General features: G+C 37.1%; 1 protein-coding gene across 1 annotated transcript in view; it reads left to right on the plus strand.

The window, feature by feature from the left end:
- The window catches only part of tnr (tenascin R (restrictin, janusin)), a 218,899-nt gene that overhangs the window by 190,202 nt on the left and 6,551 nt on the right, over positions 1-22,146 (plus strand). The window contains exons 17-23 of the mRNA XM_065276614.2: positions 1,078-1,221; positions 8,859-8,989; positions 12,624-12,756; positions 13,046-13,197; positions 13,855-13,951; positions 19,181-19,342; positions 19,432-19,595. Coding sequence (XP_065132686.1) covers positions 1,078-1,221; positions 8,859-8,989; positions 12,624-12,756; positions 13,046-13,197; positions 13,855-13,951; positions 19,181-19,342; positions 19,432-19,595 — 983 coding nt within the window. The remainder of the gene's footprint in view (positions 1-1,077; positions 1,222-8,858; positions 8,990-12,623; positions 12,757-13,045; positions 13,198-13,854; positions 13,952-19,180; positions 19,343-19,431; positions 19,596-22,146) is intronic.

Here is a 22,146-nt window from a genome sequence, read left to right on the forward strand (position 1 = left end):
ATAGTTAGGATCTATACTCTCATTCTGGCGTAATAATCAAGGACTTTGCTGCTGTAACATGGCTGCACGAGGCGTAATGATATTACGCAGCGCCTGAAATAGTCCCCTTGGTAACTTTCAGTAGCAGAGGACTATTACGGGCACTGCGTAATATCATTGCGCCTTCTGCAGCCATGGTACGGCAGCAAAGTGAGCATATTTAAAAAAAAAAGTGGAGTGTCCCTTTAAAGATATCAATGTTGTATTATCACAAAATGTTCTTTACGTTATGTGGGATAATTTTATGTAACAGTAAATCACAAAAAAAATACTTCAGCCGGGCTTACACAGACTGTGTGACAAATATTAATGGCAAATAAAATGCAACTACCCATATAATAGTGCATAATTTGAAATAGGATAGCAAAATATTAAAAGTCCTGTTAACTTTTTTGGCATCAAAAGCTATGCTTCTTTAAATTCAACAGGCATTACAGTGCAAATTTCTGTACCTTGGTCAAATACAAAAATATAACCCAGAATACAGTACATTAAACATTACGGGTTAATGTCCAATAAAGATATACATGAATTATGCTAATTCCAATTTGCTTTGTGCAGTGAATTAATGGCTGCATAAAACCATAAAAATTCCTTGGACATTAACATACAAATGACGCATTTATTAATGAATGATTAAAAATGTGAGTTAATTGGTGAGAAGTTACAGCCCTACGGTAAACTTGGCATAGTCTGAGACAACATAGTGACAAATGCGCCCCATAGAGCAGTTTGTCCGTTTAGGGCTACTGTAGAAACATGACGGACACTTCTATGTAAGGAGACCTGCGTGTATGTAGAAAAAACGACTCATTTTAATGTAATAAAAACAATACAGTTCATTATGTAAGGCCTTTATACACAACTGATGTTGATTAAATTCCATTTCTGTCAAGAGATGCTTTTAAAAGTTACACAATGTACCTTTAATGATTTAATAATAATTTACAATCAGTATCTCTATATTTACAGGTAAACTTTTGCAGTTTTTGTGCATGTTTAATGAAAATGATGCCGTATGTCATTTTTTTATTCCAGTTACTGCAGACACCTTCTTGGTGGAGGGTAACAAGCAGGAGTATCAGCTGAGTCAGCTCATCCCCAGCACCCCATACTCAGTGGCCCTCTATGCCACTAAAGGCCCTCTCACTAGTGGCACCGTCATCGCCAACTTTGTCACACGTGAGTGCTTATTAGTTAACCTCAGTAGAGTATCTTGATTTGTAAAAGTTGAGTTTTAGATTAAGTAAATAATGCTAAAATTAAAGATTAACCCTTAATGTTGTGTGTATATTTACAGTAAATACTGTATACATATGAAGAGCTCAGATGCACAACCCTCTAAATGCATCGGGCATGTTTTTTTATTAGCATTTTTATCAGACTCTTAATGGATTCTGCCTAAAAAACTGTATTTCTGAATGGGTATGGGATTAAGCGAATTGGACGTGAAAGTATTTGATGAATGTATAATACCTGTCGATAGCATTCGTATCATGATCTCATTTTTGATGCAGGTGGCGTTTAGTGGTTTTTGCATCTGAACTCTTCAAATATTAATTTACATATACAGTGGCAAGAAAAAGTATTTGACCCCTAGGAATGAACTGGTTTTATACAGTGATTTGCCATAAAAATGTGTCTGATCCTCATCTAGGTTACAACAATAAACAAACACAATGTGTATAAGCTGACAACACTCAATAATTCTAGTTTCTTGTGTCTTGTTTGAAAACACCTGTTAAACAATCACAGTGCTTAGGGGAAATGTAAGTGAACCCATAGACTAATTACTTTAATGAAAGCTAATTTGTGTCAGAAGCTGGCAAACTGGAGTCCAATTAATAAAATGAGTTTAAAGTTGTGGTTTAGTGCTACTTTGATTGATATAAAGACACACAAACATTTTAAGATTGTTTTCCTTATTTAACTCGTCAATTAAGAGAATTAGAGCTTCCCTGCCAATGACGAGTTTTTCAGGCAATCTGTATTTCCGCTATTATCTACCAGGTTACGCTCTTACCCAACTTATAAAACCCGGAAGTATCCCCTTAGGGCAAAAAGTTCAAACTCTGTGTATGTTTTGATCATCGCTCTGAACCTGATCTCTATAACAAGTTCTTCACAAAAACGCAATTATCTCATCTTTTTGCTCAAATTATGGTATTTTTTCTGTTCTTTCATTTGATATATTGCATGTTTATATATTTTCTGGAAGGCATAAAAATTTTGTGAAAATCATAAAAAATGCTGGTGCAGGCAACTTTTTAAAAAAACGCTGGCAGGGAAAGAGTTAAGAAGCATCAGCTCTTATGAATCATGCCTCACAAGAAGGAGCTCTCTACAGATATCTTATCATGAGTTGTTGCACTCTATAAGGCTGAAAAGGGATACAAAACAATCTCAAAATGTTTAGACATCCATCAGTTGACAGTCGACAAATTGTCTATAAATGGGGACTGTTTAATACTATAGCTACTAGGGGTGACCCCGAATAGTCGAAGATTCGATGCATCGATAGGAGAAGCCTGATTCGACTACCAATCTCATAGTCGAATCGTCGCAGATATATTATGAAATGAGGATCATTCAATTTTGGCCGTATATGGGTGCACACATTATCTGATTTCACATATAACAGCTTTCTCCCAATATTAATATACTGCATATTATGATAATGCTGCAAATAATATGTGAAGTAGCAGCTTTCAATAAATATTTTTAAAATGCGTTAATAAATCCAACAACCCCTGTGACCGGGCTTCACGTCCATAAGAGGTCTCTATGTTAATAACTACCCGTTCAAAGCCTTGCCTCTTTGTTTCAACATTTAAAAGACAAAGCTGGCAAATTAAACTTTGACTTTCGTTCTTTTAATAATTTCTATATTTTATTTTATATCACTTTGGGTTTAAAACACGGGTTATCCGATTTAACTATTTGGCTTGTGTTTTGTTTCCGTGCACTTGAGGCATTTTGCATATTTGTTCTGCACTTTGTTACTTCTGACCTTATTTTATTTAAAAAATTGTATTTATTATAAACGTATATTCCGATCTAATTTAAGTATGTAAATTTTGGATAGCTTTTCGTTGTATCGATGTTGCGCAATTGCGTGCTGGCCATGCTTGCGCATGTAATTTAGCTGAACGGGCTAGGTAGGTGCTCTGCGTCTCATATTTAGGAGTTCATCAAACTAAACATTAAAAAACGGATGTTTTTCGACGAGTATAAGTTTTTAAAATGTATGGTTATATATGGTTATATTGTCTATCTTAAAGTTAAACTACAAAACAGGTAAGCCGTTTTTTTTATTTCGGTGATGAAACGGAAACTATCTGCACCGAACCTATTTCTGCCTGACACGAATGTCTTTCTTGTGATTTAATATTATGGTCAGTCGGTGTTCACTTTCAAATGATAGCAAAGAGATTCCTAAAATAAATAATATCATCCGGTCTTTCTGTATCTAAAGTGAATACAGAGATGATCAAAGTCAAAGCAAGCAAGCAGGTATTTCTGTGCTAAATAATAACGCGTAGTGTCTATAAAATCATTAATTTCAGTGGTTTTCTTGTTATAATTTAAAGTTTAATGAATTGTATATAAAGATTCGTTTTTATCATTTACAGTCACAATCACAAATTATTTGTCATTTCTCATTTGTCGGGTTTGTTTGGTCATGACTGCTTTGACGCGCTATCTCCAAATTAAATAAAAACACTTAATTGTAGCCGGAGTTTCCAAGGCAGGATCACCTTTGTTATTTTTTTAGGTTTAGTTATCAAAATGTATTTTTGTGTGATGTTCTGTAGATCGTGGCTTTAAAATGTTATGAGGAATAATTAAACAAATGTTGCCTTACATTTTACCTTAAAAAAATATATATATAAATGCATCGTCAGTTTTGTCTTCGTTTATTACTTGAAAGACAGTTTTGGTCACTTTATCAGACAGTTGTTTATGTGTGCTGCTTGTGAAAGAAAATAAAAGTTACCAATTTGTACCTGGTCTGGCCCCCTCCCAACCCATGCACACAAACATAGATGATTCGACTATCGGTCGACTATGGAAAGATTCGAAAATTCTGATTCGAATATGTAAATCCTTAGTCGAGGACACCCCTAATAGCTACCCTTCCTAGAAGTGGACGCCCAACCCAAGGTGACTTCTAATGCTGCATTTACACCAGCCGCGGTAGAGGCGGCAAGCGCGGGTGATTTACATGTTCAGTCAATGCAAAGACGCGATTACACGCGGATTATTATCCTGCGGCGCGGTACACACTGTAAGCGCGGCGCGGATAGCACGTTCCGCGCAAATTGCCCATTGCCGCGGGAAACGCGCGAGTTGAAAAATTTGAACTTATATAGCGCATTTTTGCCGCCTCTACCACGGCTGGTGTTAACGCAGCATAAGGCACTACACAGAATACTCAATGAAGTAAAGAATAACCCATAAGTATCAGTTAAAGTCTAGAAGACATCATTGGAATTGGCACACATTTCAGTTCAATGGCAAAACACCACGGAGGAAGCAGCAGATCTCCCGAAAAACATTGCTGTGAGCCTGAAGTTTGCAAAAGGGCACCTTGGCAAACCCCGGATGAAAATATTTTATGGACTGAAAACAAAAGTTGAATTGTTCGGGAAGAATACTATGTCACAAAAAGGGCACAGCTTACCAACACCAAAACATCATCCCAACAGTGAAATATGGTGTATGGAACGTCATGATTTGGGCGCGCTCTGCTGCCTCAGGCCTGGACCACTTGCCATCATCGAGGGAAAAATGAATTCCCAAGTTTAACAAAATATCCTACAGGATAATGTCAGGGTGGCTGTCCACCTGTTGAAGCTCAGTAGAAGATGGTTGATGCAGGAGGACAATGACCTTAGGCATCAAAGTAAATCCACCACAGACTGGCTTAAGAAAAACAAAATGGGTCATTTGGAGTGGCCTAGTCAAAGCCCAAACCTTAACCTCATAGAGATGTTGTGGAATGACCTCAATAGAGCGATTCATACCAGACTTGTTGAAGTGGTTTTGTAAAGGGGAATGGGCAAAAACTCCTTCTCTTAAACAAAAAGACAAAATAAACTAGAATTATTTGTGTTATGAGGATCAGATCACTTTTTATGACAAATGACTGTAGAAAACCAGTTCATTCCTAGGGGTTCACATACTTTTTCTTGCCACTGTAATAACTTACAGCTTTTAGGAACACTCTCAGCTTTTCTCTTAGGATATGCTTATATTTGAGTCGATGCAACAAGCACAACAGGTGCGAAATGGATTTTGTAAAAAACATAGACCGTGGCTAAAAAATATGGCTGCATAATTTTTATATACTGAACATTTTATACGTATTTGTTTACACTGCTGTTGTTGTTGATTTTTTTTTTGGTCAAATTTAGTAGTTTTTTCTGCTAGTTTGTTAAATGTCACCCCTGTTGTGTTTCTTGTGCCAAGTGTTGGAGTCTTGTGATATTCTCTGTAGCTTTAAGACAGAAGCAGTTTTGCTCTCCTTGTTGTATATTTACTTCAGTAGATAAAGCTTTATTCAATCTAAATGTAAAATGAACACCATTGTCAGGCCAATTTGGATAAGTTTCTTGGGGGCACTGAATTGAAATGTATTGTATTAAGTTCAACAAACACCTAATTTTTTGGCAGAGCAGCACCTTGTTTTTGGAAGTAAAAGTAGCTATATTCTCTTCAGTTTGATACAGCTTGATATACGATAGACAATAACACACTTTCCTATCAATGCTATCATCCCCTTACACTAGATGGGCAGCTCCTGCAGAGCAGAAACGAGGCCATAACTTATTTTGGTAGTTGGAATAACAAAATACCACAGTCAGCAAAGCTGATATTCCCATGTGGGAACCTAGAGCAGATTAGCATCACCATCCTCAGCGAGCTGTCCACAGAGATAGAGAGAGAAGGTTGAATGTCTTTCCCACAGGTTTCCAACGGAAGACTGAACTAGAACAAGCAGGCATTTTATATCAGACTGATTTATGCTGCATTGAAAGCTTTAGCCCATCTATTAAAGGGTGTTGGAGGGAAGCATCAGACCTCAACTTTGATCAATCGACCCTCCCAGACTACTTCATTAGTTGGGATTGTTTAGAGGAAATTCTTTTGCACATAAAAGTGTCACAGGCCATTGGCTTTGTAACCTTCGTGCCAGCTCACAGACGTTTAAAATCACGTAATGGCTTGATGAAGTTTGTTATGTTCACTTTTTTTCTCTCTTTTTTGGCTTCTTAACGGTGATTTAATTTAGAAACAGTTCTGCTCTAATAACGCCAGAGTTCAATCCTGCCAAGCTCTGACTGAAAAAACACAACAATGTTTAGATATAGTCTAAAATACATGTGAAAATGCAGTGCTTCTGTATTTAAGGATCTGGCAACCCACACCCTGAGGGGAGTGCAGTGTCATAATTACATCATTCTGGCATTTATGAGGGGGATTATAGAAGCTTAAGGGGATAATTAAGATAACACCACTAACAAATTTCATGCCTATTTTTGGATTAGTGCTGTCTGTCATTTTGATTTAGATTACCATTCCAACTTTAAGCGATTAAGGTGAGGATGTGAATATGAATGTGTTCCTGAGATATGCACAGGAGCGTCTCTGCGTTTCTCTGCAGTGGCATTTCAGACTCGATTGGCACTCTTTGTTAGTTTGCCTGCTCAGTCAATTTAATGGTAAACCAAGGGCAGAATGTTTTGTACTGTATCTATTTAGAGGTCTGGAAATTAAAATGTAGTCTATCAAGTGGTGACCTTAAGATACATACAGTATGCAGACATAATCCTTTCCACGCCTCCATAATTCTGTGATAGCTTGCATTTTATCTTATTAAAAGGTTACAAATATAACAATAGCATATTAGATCCAAGCTATGGTTCCAAACAAAGAGAGCAAGGCTTACAAAATGAATATAAAAAAGCAACAGTACATCACTTTTTCTGCACAAACACGGTGGATGATGCCTGTTTGACAACAAGGGAAGACAGCACAGCGTGTGTAGTGATGAAAGTAAAGCGTGTGTCTGTGTGTGTTTGTGCGTTTTGCTGGAGGCAGAGTGACATGCTGTCAGAAAAAAGATCAAACTGAGAGACATGGAGCCAGGTGAACATGCACTAATTGTATTTTACTCTGAAGCAGATCTGTCAATATGTCTAAAACGTGCACATCGTGTGCACCCATGATCTTTATAGCCTCCGGTTAGATGTCCGCTTACATGACTTGAGCAGGTACTGTATGCTGACACAGACAAACACAGTGAAACCTTCTGTAGCTCAGCCGGTACTACAGTAGGTGCCTGGCTACACAATGGGTTCAATTATCAGAGATCACATACAGGGGCAAAAAAAAGTATGTGAATATTTTTGGTTTTCTGAATAAATTTGTTATAAAATGTCATCTGATCTTCATCAAGGGTATTGGCCAACATGATGTGTCTAAAAATCATTCCTACACAAAAAAATTCTGAGATTTCATGTCTTTATTGAACACATTCATTCAACGCCACTCCAAAAGGCAGATTTTGTTTTCTGGAGCCATTCTGTTGTGGACTTTCTCTGTTGTTTTGGGTCATTGTCCTGTTGCATATCACTCACCTTCTACACAGTTTTAGCTGACGTGCAGACATTCTTCTATCCTGAAGGATTGTCTGATATACTTGGGATATAATTCATCTAACCCCCTCAATGATTGCATAGCTGGCAAGGCCCTGATGCAGCAAAGCAGGCCCAAATCATGAAGTTTCCTCCACCATACTTTACAGTTTGGATGATTTTTCATGATTATGTGCCGTGCCCTTTCTACACCAAATGTGTTTTTTCCAAATAGTTCAATCTTAGTTTCATCAGTCCACAAAACATTTGCCAAACCTGCTGTGGTGTGTCAATGTGCTCTTTTGCAAATTTCAGGGGTGCAGCAATGTTTTTTTTTTAGTAAGCAGTGGCTTCCTTTGTTGTGTCCTGCCGTGGATACCCTGCTTGTTCAGTGTTTTACAGTACGTATTGTAGACTCATTACCAAAGATGTTAGCAAGTTCAAATGATGCCTTCAAATGTTTGGCTGTCATTCAGGATTGTTTCTTTACTTCATTGATGAGTCTTTGTGGTGCTCTTTGTGTCATTTTGACTGGGTGCCTACTTTCTGGTGGAGTAGCAACAGTCCCAAAGCATCTCCACTTGTAGATTGTTTGCCTAACTGTAGACTGGTGAATTTCTAAAGTCTTTGAAATAACTTTTTAACCCTTTCCAGCTTCATGTAAAGCAACAATTCTTGATGATCGTAGCTCCTCTGAAAGCTCTTTTTGGCGGGGCATGGCTCACATAAGTGTGTTCTTCTTGTGCAGAGCAAACTTCAAAAGTTTAAGGGTTTTTTTATCAGTCAAAGTAGCTTTAGTCCACACCTCCAAATGTATTATCTTAACCAGACTCCAGGTTTGCTAAAACCTGATTTCATTTAGCTTTTTTGCGGTTATTAACTCAAGGGTTCACATAATTCTTCTTCAAGCACTATGTTTTTTTTTTTTATTGTTTCAGTATAGACATGAAAGATCAGAAATTTTTTGTGTAGTTTTTTTTTTAGACACATTATGTTTATCAGTTGACCTAGATGAAGATCAAATCACATTTTATGACAAATTTATTCAGAAAACTATGAAATTTCAAAGGTTCACATACTTTTTCTGCTACTGTATTAATTAAACTTACAATATACCTCAAATGAATTGTTTGCTGCTTTGGATAGAAGTGTCAGCTTTTTTATCTTTGATGCTTACAGCTATGGACGCACCCCATAACCTTACTGCCAGTGAGATCAACCATCGAAGTGCCCTCATATCTTGGCAACCGCCCATCGCTGAGATCGACAACTACATGCTGACATACAAAGCTGCAGACGGCGGTCGAAAGGCAAGCATTGTGTCAATTCGCAATGAATTTAACTTAAAATGCTAAGTACCTTATCATTGCACACATATTTATGCATTGCTCATTTATTTTATGATGTGAAATTTTTTTCACTTTTTAAACTTTCACTAAAGTCAGTGTTATCATTTTGGGGCTCGTAACCTTTTATTTATTTGTATTAAACTGCCGCACTGGGTGGTCTTATAAAGATTTTATGATGTAACATAAAGCACATGAACAATCTTGTCTGTGTGTCCACAGAGGCTGCCTTGCATCAGGAGCTCGTAGATCTTTTATATCTGCCTATAGGAATGCCACAATTTAATTACATTTCTTACATAAGTAGCCCAGTAAATATTAATTAAGTCAATTAACACGACTATTCTAGAGACAATATGTCTATCGAAGACTTCCCTGAAGTCATTTCCTGTAAAACTATACACTAATGTATGTATGTATGGGTTATAAATAATTGTATTATTTTAAATGGATTGTTACTGCATCGCTTATTTTTATTTGAACTTCCTGGCTTACAGAAAAATACAGCTCTGTATATACCATATAACAGTTTGTTACACAGAGACAAGCAGAATATTTGTTACGGTACAGTACATGTTATTTGGTGACCTGTAATGCTGCTAGTTTTTGTCCAGTGGGTGTCAGTGGTGCACAGATGATATAAGGCCTGGGGTGTATGTCAGACATAAATCTAGTGGTACCACTTTATTTTACATTGCCTTTTGTTACACGTTAAATATTCTTACTAATAGCAGTAGTAAGTCATACATTACATGCAACTAACCCTAAACCAACGATATATTGGTGCATCTCTTATTAAAATAGTTAAATGATTGTACATTGTCACTATTATCTGCACACTGTGCAATGCTATTTATTACATCTTTATTTAAACTGTTGCTGCATAAGTTGTGACAAGTTGCTTAAAAAATCTCCTTAAAAAGTTAAATATGTCATATTTAATGCAGTATAGAGCTGCATCACGCTGTCCATCCTGCTCTCCAGTAGGATTCAGCTTGTTATCTCCACTGCTGTGAAATAAAATCCAGTGCCAGAAAAGAAAATAAATGTGGAAGAAAATGCTGCTGTCGCCACGGCAGATCATTTCGATAAGAGCGAATTTTTCAGAAACAAAAAACGGAAGTGAACTGTCATGAGCCGGAGACCAAAATAGAAACTTGGTTTCTCCCCAGCAGCAGCAGCAGCAGCAGCAGTAGAGCCTGATAAGCCTCTTCCTCCCCCATCAAGGGTTCGGAGCTGTCAATCAAATAACAGAAAAACACTCAGAGGAAAGGTTGTATTGTATAAGAGACCCCCAACAGTTAGCAGCTGGGGAACACAACAGTTTTTCAGACCGTTCCTGATTGATTCTGATATGATTTCCTTTTTTTAATATAATATGTTCCAGGCTCAAAAATGAACCAAGGTTTGGGGAAAGATATCTGAGAAAGTGATGATTTTAGGGGAAAAAATCCTTTAGTGAATCTCTTTGTTCAAATGATTTCAACTCTTATGATTAATTTGATCATTTTAAATGTATTGTAACCAAGGCTTTGAACCGGTTCACGGAACGAAAACGAAAACCAGAAACTTTTGATGTCTTGCAAGAAACAGAAGTGAAACCAGAAACTTTCAAAAAATATATGTTCCAGAACAGAATTGTTTATTGAAAATAATGGTAATCGGTTAATACCGTTATTTTTTTCGTTCTTTGACAAGATTTCTGTGTAATACTCGGTGAAGTTCCGGTCGTCATTGACTCATCTGAGAAATGAGAGGCTTGCCACCAGAAAGTAGCCTAACTTACTCAAGCCTGAGTCTCTAATGCTTAGAGGTAAATGTTGTAGGCTACCAAGTATCTCAAGATGTTTGTTACTAATTAGTACTAATTAGTGGTAACCGATCGAAGTTGATCCTTGATCCGTACAGATCAGGACCCACGGTTCGGATCGCATGCAATTCGCGGATTAATGCGCAAATTTAAATAGGGTGAAGGTTGATAATTTGCAGGTGTTTCAAAGGCTTGCAAATGTTAACACTTAAGTGATTTTAAACAATTTAAACGGAAAAGGCGCTAAAGTGAGCAGCTTTCTGTACGCACATGTGGTTGAATGTGTCCGGTCCAACTCCAATCAAACATGATTATCCCTATGCCCTTCAGATCAGAACTCTTGATGTATAAACTTGAGAAAGAGTTGCTTTACTGTGTCTCATACTGTAGTCCATTAAAATACACTTGGCAAATAAAGCGCTGAAAAACAACGTAATTTTCACTTTATGTGGAGCGACTGTTTATGCTGCATTTCTTCCCTAAGCGACGTTTGGAATTCGTCCTCCGTCTGTGTGTGCGCGATTGTTTAAGTGCACTCAACAAATGTAGGCATGTCAAACTTACAGTTATGCGCTTACATAATGTAGCCTTTTTTAAGACTTATGTAGACTAATAATTTAAGTTTAATGTCCTAATGATCACCCTACCTATTTGTATGTCCCACAGCTGACATGGAACGTTATTAACTGGTTCGGAAACTTTATTTTTTTTATCTAAACGGTTCAGGAACGTCAATTTTAGCATTGAACCAAAAAACGGAAATGTTAAAATACTGTTTCTGTTCGGAACAAACCAGTTGGGGAAAAAATCTGGTTCAAAGCCGTGATTGTAACATATGGACGGTTTCCCGGGCAGGTTTCCAAGACTAGGCGTTAGTTATATTATTTAAATAGTTTTTACCTAAATATATTGTAAAATAGATTACTGGTGTGCATCTTGAGACAAAACAATGTCAGTGATATATTTTAAGTTGTTTTCAGTTAAGACTTGCATTTTAGTCTGGTGCTCTGTGAAAGCCCTGTCTCCGAAACTGCTTACCTTTTGCATTATGAATAACCATAATTTAGTCTCACAAAATGATGTACCTATAGTCACATAATTTTTTATTCTTTTTTGTGATACTGTCACGAATGTCTGCGTTGTCATTGTCACGTATCGGTTACTCAACTGTACTTAACTTCGCTTTAGAGTTAGATTTGGTGTTTACGTTAGGATGTCACTTTAAGTATTGGTTTATACTATTTTTTCTGATTATATTTATATTTTCTGATTTTTAAACCATTGTCGCCTGGCATTAGGGTTAGAGTTGGGTTTGGGTAAGGATGTCATTTTAGGTAAATCTAACCCTAAACCTAAGCGACAATGGTAAGAAAATAGGACAAAACAGTTGAGTAACCAATACGTGACAATGACACGTAAACAGAAATTTGTGATGCGATCATGAAAAAATTTGGAAATTTGTGACTATAAAAAATTACGTGACTATAGGTATGTAATTTCGTGAGACTGGGCTGGTATTCAACCAATATAGTTTTACATTTTCATCAATTAAAAATAAACATTTAATAAATGTACAGTACACATGTTCTGAAGGCGATTATAACCCCTTAACAAAACAAAAAGCTCAATTCTGACACTTCTACCCAGAATGTTAATAGCTGCTGCTTTCTATGCTCTGTTTCTGGTTCTTTTTTTAGTTTCATTGTCCTATTTTTTCAACAGAAATGATATGTTAATGTTTTATCAGTGTGTTTGAGGATCTCCCAGTGAACTATGGTTGTGTTTTAGGAGCTGATCTTTGATTCAGAGGATACATGGATTCGTCTTGAGGGGCTGGCAGAGACCACCGAATATACCGTGAGACTGCAAGCCGCCAGAGGATTAGAGACCAGCGCCATTGTCTCCACCACTTTCACGACAGGTAAAAACCCATTACATTACTCGTATTAGGTGCAAATTCACTCTTGGACCCCTCGACTAAACATCAGTGAACTTAATTCCCGAAAGATGCCAGCTTTATTTAGTACTGTTTAAAGTTACTTTAAACTCCAAGGATAGCATTTCATAACATGTTGGGCACAAATCAGCAGATGAGTTTTCACTTCACTGTTAAACCGGTGATGCGTATCATCACTCATTAACCTCACAGCGGACCTTCGCATTACAGTGTGTGCTCGGTTGTATTGAATGTGAACTCTTTTCCTCTTCAGGAAACCGATTGTTTCCCACGCCACAGAACTGTGCACAGCACCTGCTAAATGGAGAGACCCTGAGTGGGATCTACAGCATCTACATCAACAGAGACCTCAGTCAAGGTGTGCAGGTTTACTGCGACATGACCACCGACGGAGGAGGCTGGATAGTGAGTGACACATCTGACTTGTGTTTAAGCCTGAAGCCTACTGTACAGTATGTCTGTTATAATATAGGATTTACACAATGCTAAGTAAACTCCAGAAAGTCAGTTAGTGCTTGTAGAGGATAAGCTATATGTTTACACATGCGTAGGGTTGTAAAACATACATATATGTATAGTACGTTCAAATATAGCAGCACGTCTATTACGTTGAATCTCATTGGTTTTTGTGTTTCCAGTGGCTATGCGTGTTTTGTTAAGAGACGCACAAAAAGTGTTTATTTCAGTTCAACTGAAGATTTCATATACTTTACATTTGGAATGGCATAATGGTGAATAAAGTATGAGAGACTTTTTTGTAACAAAGTTACAGCCAGCTGGCAAGCAACCAACTTACTTGTGACAAGTGGCAATTTTGGACCTATCACAGTGTTTAAAACGCAACATATGCTGGCAATACCTGTGCTGGTCTTTGCGGCAAAATCTTGACTGGTTACACGCATTGACACAGCAGCCTCTATCATCCGAGAGTAAAGGAACTCTGTAGGGATATATCTGTATCTGTTGGGGATTCATGTGCACCACATTGCCCTTAAGACAAAAGCACTATAATGAATTGGCATAGTGTGTTATGCGGCAACTGTATTCTTGTTAATGTTTTAGGTGTTCCAGCGACGTCAGAACGGCTTGACTGATTTCTCCAGGAAGTGGAGTGACTACAAGATTGGCTTTGGCAACCTGGAGGATGAGTTCTGGCTCGGTGAGAGGACGTGAAACAGACTTTAATTATAGAGAAAGTGGTTAGTGCTGTCTGAGGAAAGCTGCTACGTGATAACCTATTAAAATACGGCCTTTTAAGGTCCCATTAATCTTTTCTAGGCCATCTAAATTCTGTCAGCACTTTTTCTTGAGATATAGAAGTCTTATTTAAGAATCAGTACTGGAAATGCTAGTGCTGTCAACTAGTCATCACAAAAACTGCTTTTTCAAAGACTGACAGTGCGTTTTTGGGAAAATGGCCCTTGGGGAGTATTTTATTACTCTATAACTCGCCAGTGTTTGAATAGAAAAGGCCTTGTAAAGACATAATGATGATACAGGAGCAAGCAATGTTAGGTACATCGGTTTGATTAAGGGGATACATGAACTAATACGGTACATACAATTTAACTCTTTCACCCCCAGCGTTTTAAAAAAAAGTTGCCAGCCAGCGCCAGTGTTTTTCATGATTTTCACCAAAGATTAATGCCTTCCAGAAAATGTTTTTCTTTAAATATATAAACATACAATATATCAAATGAGGAACAGACCCTCTGCTTTCAAAAAAAAAAAAAAAAAAAAAAAACGTTTCATCCTATCTTCAGTGGTTCTTTTGTAATCAGCTTTTGAATATGGCTAGGTTTCTGCAAAAACACCACATTTTGAGCAAAAAGCAGAGATAATTCCATTTTTGTGACAAACTTTTCATAGAGATCCCATTCAGAGCGATCTTTAAAACAGACATGGACATGCAGCCGCTTGCCATAGGGCAATACTTTCTCGTTATTGGCAGGGAAGCGTTTTCTCTTGATTGACGAGGTATCTCGTCAATGGCGGCGAAAGAGTTAAAAGTGCTTTGTTGTTTTCAACCCATGGTTGGGTAAAATGGATAAACTTAACCTGCTTAATTAACCTATACAATTTTTTATATTTTATCTAACAATATGTTAAAACAAAGTTCCTTCAGGGAAATTTGTACTGCTATTTGGCCAAGTTTGCAATGCCTCCTACTGTACAGTTATTTCAGCCATGCAAGACTAAAGTCTTATCATCTTGAATATATGGAAAGACATACCTCTAAAATCACAACTAAACAACACATTTTTCACCAATAATTAAACCTGACATCAACTGTAGCAAAACTTTTGTTTCTTAAGATCGCATTCTGCAAAAACAACGCATTCAGCTACTGCACGTGTGCACAGGTTGGCAAGCACTTCGCGACTCTCTATAGAGCCCCTCCCCCTGAGAAACATCCATTATTATCAAATTTAACTGGAGGGCGGGACTTCCTCAGCCAGAGCGGCCATATTGAGCTCTTCATAAGGGATGACATATTTATAGGCCAACTATCAAATAAGCTCTGTGTTTTACAAAGGTTAAAGATACTTACGCTTTTTGTCCAACAAGTTAATCTTCACAGATGAAAACTAATTTTATGAATTTTAAAGTATACACTGTAAAAACAAAGTTATTTTTAATCTGGCATTGGGTCAAAAAGGGACGAGCCCAGCCCGAGGGTTGTTTCAACCCAAAATGCTGGGTTATTTTAACCCATTGTTTGGTCAAAAAAAAAAAATGTGTTAACTGTAAGAGTCATAAACTGTAGACTGAAACAGCATAGTTTAATTTAAACCCAACGTTTGCGTTTGTCCATACTTTACCCAACCATGGTTTGAAACAGACCAGCATTTTTAAGTGTATGAATACATTGTCTAAAAAATTACACACTTATGATTGGACTTTCGTATGGATCATGGTCATGTTTTCAATTTCTAGGGAATGCACATACTTTCTACAAATAGTTGGGCTTGACCCTTTTTGACCCAAAACTGACCGATGGGTTAAATAAGAAAATATATACATCTTATAAAATATTAATAAATTTGTATTTGGCCCATTAATGGGTTAAAACAACCCAGCATTTTGGGTTAAAACAACCCAGCATAGGTTAAATTGCAACCCAACAGGGTGGGTTCATCCATTTTTGACCCAACGCTGAGTTGAAATTAAAACCAAAATTAAAACCATTTTTCGAGTGTACATAAAGTACATTTACTCTCACTTACGTCACTTTAAAACAGCTAAAATCCTGAAAGTAAATGTGTCTAATGGTGCTTAATGGAGATTACAATAACAGAAATGGTCTAACAATGTAAGAGACTGCATTAAAGAAACTGAATTTTGATGTACTGTGTGTTCCCAGGGCACTTCAGTCTATTGTTGTAGCTCTCAGCTGTAACATGCTATTGAAATTATCTAGTAATTATTTTCATCAGGAATCCAATTTGACAGAAAACAATAGAGCCCTCTTTTCCTTTTTATCCCTGATGAATAAATCTTATTAGAAAACTATAATTATATTCATTAGAATAAAAAAAAACACTCTGGAGCACAGATTACAGACCATTGTCTCAATTACAGATAAAAAGTAAACATTACATTCTTCCTCCCGCTGACATTTAAGCCTGGATAATATATTAAGCTATATTTAGTGTGGAAAAGATTTTTAAAAGATTGCATCTTATGAGTAGATAATAAATACTGCAGCAAGAAATTATTTGGTGTATTGGGTACAGTATGTGCAGATTGTACTGTATATACTGTATATATATTTCAATCTTCAAATATGAAGAAAAAACTGATTTTAAAAACAATTTTAATATTTATTGTGTAAAATATATATATTTACACAATAAATATTAAAATTGTTTTTAAAATCTGTTTTTTCTACATATTTTAAGATTAAAACACTATATACCGTAAGAAGAACTCTAATGTGAAGAACGTTGACAAATTGACAGTATTGTAGTATTAATAAAATGTACTACACTACTTTTCTGTTTCGTTGCCAGATTTTAACATCAGCCTACGTGTAACCCCTACAGACAACACCGTCTGTTCATCAAGCACACAGTTTGGCAGACAAGCATTGCAGGCAGACATCTATTCATGCATTCAAAGCAGACAGCAGGTTTTAAAAAGAGAAACAGCTATGCTTGAACATCATATTGCACACTTCTGCACAATCCCTATGCTCTCCTTATAACGCCTCAGCTGGTCATGACACCCCTTGAATTATATATTGAAGTAATGGGGTTGAAATGTAAGCATTCAGACAGCAAAATGATGCAGCGAGATTGTGGTGTGAAAACACAAGTTATCATGAGATTGTATAGACCAGCTGTCACCGGGGCGGTACCTTTTCAAAAAGTACACTTTTGTACCTTAAAGGTGCATTTTGGTACCTTAGATGTACATAATGGTACTGGTACTTATAGGTTATATTTTAACTCAATGTTTTTTTGCATTGTGTAGGATGAGTTTATGTAGAAAACAGTAAATCACAAAAACAAATATGACTTTATCTAGGTTTGCACAGACAGGGTCACATACTGTATGATGTTACAGTTTGTGTATCTACTGCCTCAAATTGTGCCGTCATAATTAATCGTGTTATATTAACTCTTTCCCCGCCATTGACGAGATATCTCGTCAATCTGCAATACCGCTATTATCTTCCGCAACTTTTTAAAACCGGAAGTATTGCCCTAGGGCAAACAGCTGCATGTCCGTGTCTGTTTTAAAGATCGCTCTGCATCTGATCTCTATCAAAAGTCCTTCACAAAAATGGAATTATCTCAGCTTTTTGCTCAAAATTTGGTGTTTTTGATGAAACCTACACATATTTGAGAGGTGATAAAATCAGAACACATGAAGGTAGGATGAAACGGATTTTTTTGTTTGAAAGCAGAGGGTCTGTTCTTTTATTTCATATATTCACATGTATGTTTATATATTTAAAAAGGAGCATTTTCTGGAAGGCATTAAACTTTTGTGAAAATCATGAAAAATGCTGGCGGTGAAAGAGTTAATTCTGTGTTCTGCTGTTACGTGGCCCATTTAATAAGAGTATTAAAATGTTTTTTAATTTTCTTTATTGCTCCCATAAAGTGCAGAACTCTGTCCAAATTTGTGATAAATCTGATAAGGTTGTGTAATACTGAATGAGAACAGCACGATTTCTCTTCTTAATCAAGCAGACGCAGAGTCTCTTACTGTGGTCAGTATTAAAATTACATTTATGGAGCTGTTTAAAGGGATAGTCAAATTCTGTCATCATTTACTTACTCTCATGTTTTTACAAACCTGTACAATTTCCTTTGTTTTGATGAACACGAAGGAAGATATTTTGAGAGATGTTTGTAACCAAACCGATCATGAGCCCCATTCACTTCCATAGTAGGACAAGCCAATACTATGGAAGTGAATGGGGCTCATGAACAGTTCGGTAACACACATTCCTCAAAATATCGTCACAAATCAGGGTCATCAGGTTTTTCATTTTTGGGTGAACTATCTCTTTAAATGGGACTATAATTGGGTCCCCAGTGCTTCCATCAACCTAGAAAATGTGAAAAAGATCAACCCAGTAACTTAATTTTGGTAAACCATTCACTGCAAGCATGTGAAAAAATAAGTCATTGAGCTTTGTCTCCCCTTGTGATGTCATAAGGGAATAATACCGCCCCTTAATCTGCACTATCCAACCACGGCACTCACATTTGCATTTTAAAGGACACACCCACAATGGCAAACTTTTGCTCACACCTACAAAGTTTAAGCAATTTCAACATAATATATTATAATAAATTATCTATATGGTATTTTTTTTAGCTAAAACTTCACATACCCACTCTGGAGACACCAAAGATTTATTTTACATCTTAAAAAGTCTTGTGACATGGCCCCTTTAATAAACGTTTCTTCAGGATTTTTCAAATCACATTGTAACAATGGGCAGCCCTGAAGATGTTGTTCGGCCAAGTCTGGTGATTCACATGTCTGTCCTTGATTGTGTTTGCAGCCTGTGTTCATAGGCCTAGGCAAATTAAGTTTAGGGGTGTAGATTGAGTTTAGATATTCAAACAAAAACAGATAGGGCTTTATTATCAGAAAAAAATCTTCCATATCCAATGAAGGTCATTTCTCTATCAGACACACAGGAAATGGGATTATCTTCAAAACACAGGCTGTTTATCTGCAGTCTTATGCATCTTCAGAGTTAGATGTAAGATCCTTTTATATCCCATTATGGACTTTTATCATTGTGGAGCGTATTTATAAAAACATATTTTTTACACGTCGATAGGCTGAAACACAGGAATAAGATGGTTGAATGTTACACGTTAGAGTAAGTCCCTTAGACATCTTCTATTTCTCCATCCAGGCCTGGACAACATTCAGAGGATCGCAGCTCAAGGACGTTACGAGCTCCGCATCGACATGAAAGACGGCCAGGAGTCTGTATACGCCAACTACGACAGGTTTTCCATCGGAGACTCCAAGAGCCTCTATAAACTAAGGATTGGAGAATACAATGGCACAGCAGGTGTGGCATGAATATATTTAGACATTATCTCCTCAGAGAGTGATGTCACTCGGTATCACGATCATAATTATGCTGTCTTTTGACCTCAGGTGACTCTCTGAGCTACCATCAGAGCAGACCTTTCTCTACCCAGGATAAGGACAATGACGTTGCTGTCACCAACTGTGCTCTGTCCTACAAGGGAGCCTGGTGGTATAAAAACTGCCATCGGGCTAACCTTAATGGCAAATATGGAGAGTCCAGACATAGTCAGGTAAGTCAGGTAGCCATGTATAGGCATTGGCCATGACTATCCAATATGCTTATCTGAGTCTAGTTCAGTTCGAGTAAATGGTGGGTGTTGAGTAAATTGAAACTTCTACAATAAATCAGATAGTTCCATTAATCATTGTCGGTAAATAAAATATGACGTTTTTAAATGTCAATCTGTTATATAGAAAAGAAAGAGTTTTTTCCACAGTCATAGAGGTTTTACTTCATGCCTAAAAAAAAAAAACTAGAAACTACGCGCCCACACAAATTGGTCTTAAATCCCGAGACATGGGAAGTTTTATTTCCACAGACACCGTACAAACCGCCTACATACAGTATGAAGTCATCGTCTTCATGCCAGGTTCTTCTTCATTCTTTTTTGTTTCTTGAACAAGAAACATGCAAGACCACACGCTGCTTCCCAACCTGCATCATCATTTGCCGTGTTTAACGATGTGTGTGATGTTACTGAGAAGACATAACTACCACCTGACATCCAGAAACAAGAGTATGAGCATCATAAATTTAGCAATCATTTTTAACATAAATCCACAAAACTTTTCTGCGAATACCATTGGGTCTCATTCAAGGCTTTGAACCGGTTCACAGAACGAAAACCAGAAACATTCGATGTTTTGCATGGAACAGAAACGAAACCAGAAACTTTCAAAAAATATATGTTCTGGAACAGAAATGTTTATTTAAAATATTGGTAACTGGCTAATACCGTTTTTTTTCCCCGTTCTTTGACAAGATCTGTGTGCAATACTCAGTTAAGTTTACTTCCAGTCGTCGTTGACTCATTGGAGAATTTAACTGCAAAAAGGCGCAAAAGTGAGCAATTTTCTGTACGCACAGATGCACATGCGGTTGAATGTGTCCGGTCCAACTCCAGTCAAACGTGATTATCCCTATGCCCTTCAAAGATCAGACCTCTTAATGTATAAACTTGAGAGAGAGATGCGCTACTGTGTCTCATACTGTAGTCCATTAAAATACATTTGGTGAATAAAGCACTAAAAAAATACGTAGTTTTCACTTTATGTGGAGCGTCTGTTTATGCTGCATCTTCTTCCCAAAGTGCCGTTTGGAACTCGTCCTCCGTCTGTGTGTGCGCGCGTGTTTAAGTGCACTCAACAAATGTGGGCATGTCAGAAGAAATTATGTTTTTTGAGGAAAACATTGCAGGATTTTTCTCATTTTAATGGACTTTAATAGACGCCAACAATTAACACTTAAATCAACACGTAACAGTTTTTTTCAATAGAGTTTCAAAGGACTCTAAACGATCCCAAACGAGTCATGAGGGTCTTATCTAGCAAAACGATTGTCATTTTTGACAAGAAAAATAACAAATATACACTTTTAAAGCACAACTTCTCATCTAGATCCGGGCGAGATGCGCCAACGTGACCCCACGCAATACGTCATCACGTCAAGAGGTTACAGAGGACGAACGCAAAACTCCGCCCCAGTGTTTACAAGCGTCTTGAACGAGGACTGTTCCTACGTTGTTGTATGTCAACTAATACTAATTAATGTCTTTGTGTCAGTTTATTGTTTACAATGGTCCGCAAATGTGCGTTTTATATATGTAACACGTGACCTCCCTACGTCACTACGCATTTAAGTTAGGTCACACTGGACCGGATCTAGACGAGAAGTTGTGCTTTAAAAGTGTATATTTGTTATTTTTCTTGTCAAAAATGACAATCGTTTTGCTAGATAAGACCCTTATGCCTCGTTTGGGATCGTTTAGAGTCCTTTGAAACTCCGTTGAAAAAAACTGTTACGTGTTGAGTATTAAATGTTGGGCTCTATTAAAGTCCATTAAAATGAGAAAAATCCTGCAATGTTTTCCTCAAAAAACATAATTTCTTCTCGACTTAACAAAGAAAGACATCAACATTTTTGGATGACATGGTGGTGAGTAAATTATCTGGATTTTTCTTTTGAGAAAATGGAATATTCCTTTAAAGCATCCAATACTTTTTTAATGTTACTCCGGTCTTTGGACAGGCTTCCTCCAGCGACAACAAAACCTCCTAAATAACAAATGCAATGCAAAATGGAATTTTCCCGAACATAAATATCATCATGGATTTCTTTTATGAAAAACTGCTCTAAAATTTTCTTTTGACCAGTGCTGCGCCACGGAAAGCTTTTATATGGAGCTGGTTTGGGCGTGTTATATGCAAATTACCAACCTTGTGCACGAGGCCGCTCATGTAGAACGCTCCAAATTAACTAACGTTAGAACAAGTATAAGAAAAAATTCATGTGCGTACACACGTGTTGTGAATTAGGCGGAAAGTTTTCATGAGAAGTTCAAGTGTGCGTATAAATACGAAAAACTTATACAATTATCACTGAATGAGACCCACTGTCTCTTGGTTCGCCGTTATTAAAAGCTTTGTGTGGAGAAGCTTTTATGCTCCTATTGGTCAACTGCGCATATGTAGATGACTGAAATATATTAACCAAGCTTTTCTTTCTGCCGGGACCTCTTGAAGCATCGCAGATGCACCATTGCTCGTCATCCACTATGACAC

This window comes from Paramisgurnus dabryanus, chromosome 6 (assembly GCF_030506205.2).
Source record: "Paramisgurnus dabryanus chromosome 6, PD_genome_1.1, whole genome shotgun sequence".
Lineage (NCBI taxonomy): Eukaryota > Metazoa > Chordata > Actinopteri > Cypriniformes > Cobitidae > Paramisgurnus > Paramisgurnus dabryanus.